The sequence below is a fragment of the Myotis lucifugus genome, unplaced genomic scaffold (genome assembly GCF_000147115.1).
Source record: "Myotis lucifugus unplaced genomic scaffold, Myoluc2.0 scaffold_1008, whole genome shotgun sequence".
Classification (NCBI taxonomy): Eukaryota; Metazoa; Chordata; class Mammalia; order Chiroptera; family Vespertilionidae; genus Myotis; species Myotis lucifugus.
The window spans coordinates 41459-43312 of record NW_005872056.1 but is presented as its reverse complement, the minus strand read 5'-3'; the positions used below and the strand labels follow the sequence as shown (position 1 = coordinate 43312).

The 1854-nt window shown below is 65.2% G+C and overlaps 1 protein-coding gene across 1 annotated transcript in view; it reads right to left on the bottom strand.

Annotated features, from left to right (window-relative positions):
- The window catches only part of BAIAP3 (BAI1 associated protein 3), a 9219-nt gene that overhangs the window by 3438 nt on the left and 3927 nt on the right, over window positions 1–1854 (bottom strand). Inside the window, 7 exon segments of the mRNA XM_014449067.2 lie at window positions 2–100; window positions 396–526; window positions 617–668; window positions 767–864; window positions 961–1017; window positions 1171–1261; window positions 1339–1463. Coding sequence (XP_014304553.2) covers window positions 2–100; window positions 396–526; window positions 617–668; window positions 767–864; window positions 961–1017; window positions 1171–1261; window positions 1339–1463 — 653 coding nt within the window.

Below are 1854 nucleotides of genomic sequence, written 5' to 3'. Positions count from 1 at the left end.
CAGCCTCCCATTTGGCTGGTCCCGCAGCACCTGCAGCCCAAAGCTTCACGGCAGGAGGAATGGGGCGTGGATGCCGACCAGGGCCAGGGAGCGGCTGTCCCTGCAGCAGGAGGCCAGCAGTCAAAGCACGCCCACCTCAGCACCCTGAGCCAGCATGGCCTAGGGGCCCTGGCCTAAGCAGCACCCAGGAGAGCCTCCTGCACAGGGCCCTTGGGCTCCGGCTCCAGAGCCCGCCTAGAGGAAACTAGAGAACACGGGAGGGGGCAGGTGAGGGAGGGAAACAGGTGCACGGAGGGGGAAGTGGAGGGAGGGAGTAGGTGGTGGAGGGGGAAGTGGAGGGAGGGAGTAGGTGGTGGAGGGGGAAAAGGGAGGGGTGAGGGGGACAGGACACCCACCGGCCCAGGATGCTGCTCCAAAAGCGCTGGATGTCTGCCAGGGACAGGTAGAGCTCGAAGAGCCGGGACGCCACCTCGAGGGTCATTTTGGAGCTCAAGTCCTCCGTCAGTACCCACACCTCCTCAGCTACCTGCCCGGAAAGGTGGAGTCAAGCTGCCAGCAGCAAGGAAACCCAGGCCCCTTTCCGGCCAGAAAGGCTCTCCCCATCCCTCTGCCTCACCAGACGCTCCAGCTGCCGGAAGGTGAGGGTGAAGAAGTCGATCTTGATGATGCTGCAAAGGACACATCTCAGACCCCTGCTCGCCCTTGGCCCCACTGGCAGCACTTGAGGGGCTGGGCGCAGGGGCGGCAGGAAGAGCCCGGGGGCCACCTGTGGAAGAGGCTGGCGTAGATGCTGTAGCAGGACTGCAGGTCCTCATAGACGGCGTCAACCAGCTCCACCAGCCCAGCAAGTCGCTGCGGTCCCGGCTGCAAGGAAGCAGGGTTCACACTGTGTTCGCACTGCGCCCCTTGCCACACTCCCCTTCCCCTGCCCCCCACGGCCAGACCCTCTTTGAGCTGTACCTGCTCGCGAGGACTCTTGGCGTTCAGGAGCCTGTCGTACCATTCCCGGTTTCCTCTCTGCATGGCGGCAGTAGCAGAGGGGAAAGAAGGGCAGAGGGCCTGGGTTACAGCAGGGCCAGGGCCAGGGCCAGAGGGTGGGGCACTGGCAGCCAGAGGTGCAGGGCAGGGGCGGGGCGGGGCAGGTAGCCCTGACCAGGCTACCAGACGCACTTTCAGGGCAGCAGTGATGTCCGTGTTTAGCTCCGTCTCGAAGGGGCAGACTTCAAAGGAAGGCTGGAAGAGCTGCAGCTTGTCCAGACACCTGGCGGAGGAGCCACAGCTGACGGGCGGCTGCCCCGCCTGGCCCCCTGCCCCTCCTGTGCTAGCAGCCGCACCCACCTCAGCAGCAGCTCCAGGCGATGTATGGCGGTGCTGTTGGTGGCAGGAAAGTAGTCCCGCAGCTGGCGCAGCAGCCGCAGCGCGAACTCGGAGAAGGCAGAGAAGCTGTCGGCCAGGCTCTCCTCCTGGGGGCACAGGGCCCTTTAGAACTGATCCCTCGGGTCCTCCCCCGGGGCGGGGCCAGCGAGTCAGCAAAACTTTGCCCCGAGGAGCTGCCTCCAGCCCCACTGACCTCTCGCTGCTGCCCTCTCCAACCTCAGCCTCCACAGCTTCCCCTGGGGCCTAGCGGCACCGGCGGCCTCGCGTTTGCACCACCCGCTGTTCCCTCTGCTCTGTCTCTGCAGCGCCCAGAACTCCCTCTGTTGTTCCCGCTGATAGGCATGACCCCCCTCCAACACACCAGTATTGCACACCACCTGCTCTTCCCAAATCAACTCCCTCGCGGGACATGAGCCCCTCACTGCGGGCCCCAGACCCGAGCAGGCCCTCAGCACGCCCTCCAAGAACATTTTCAGG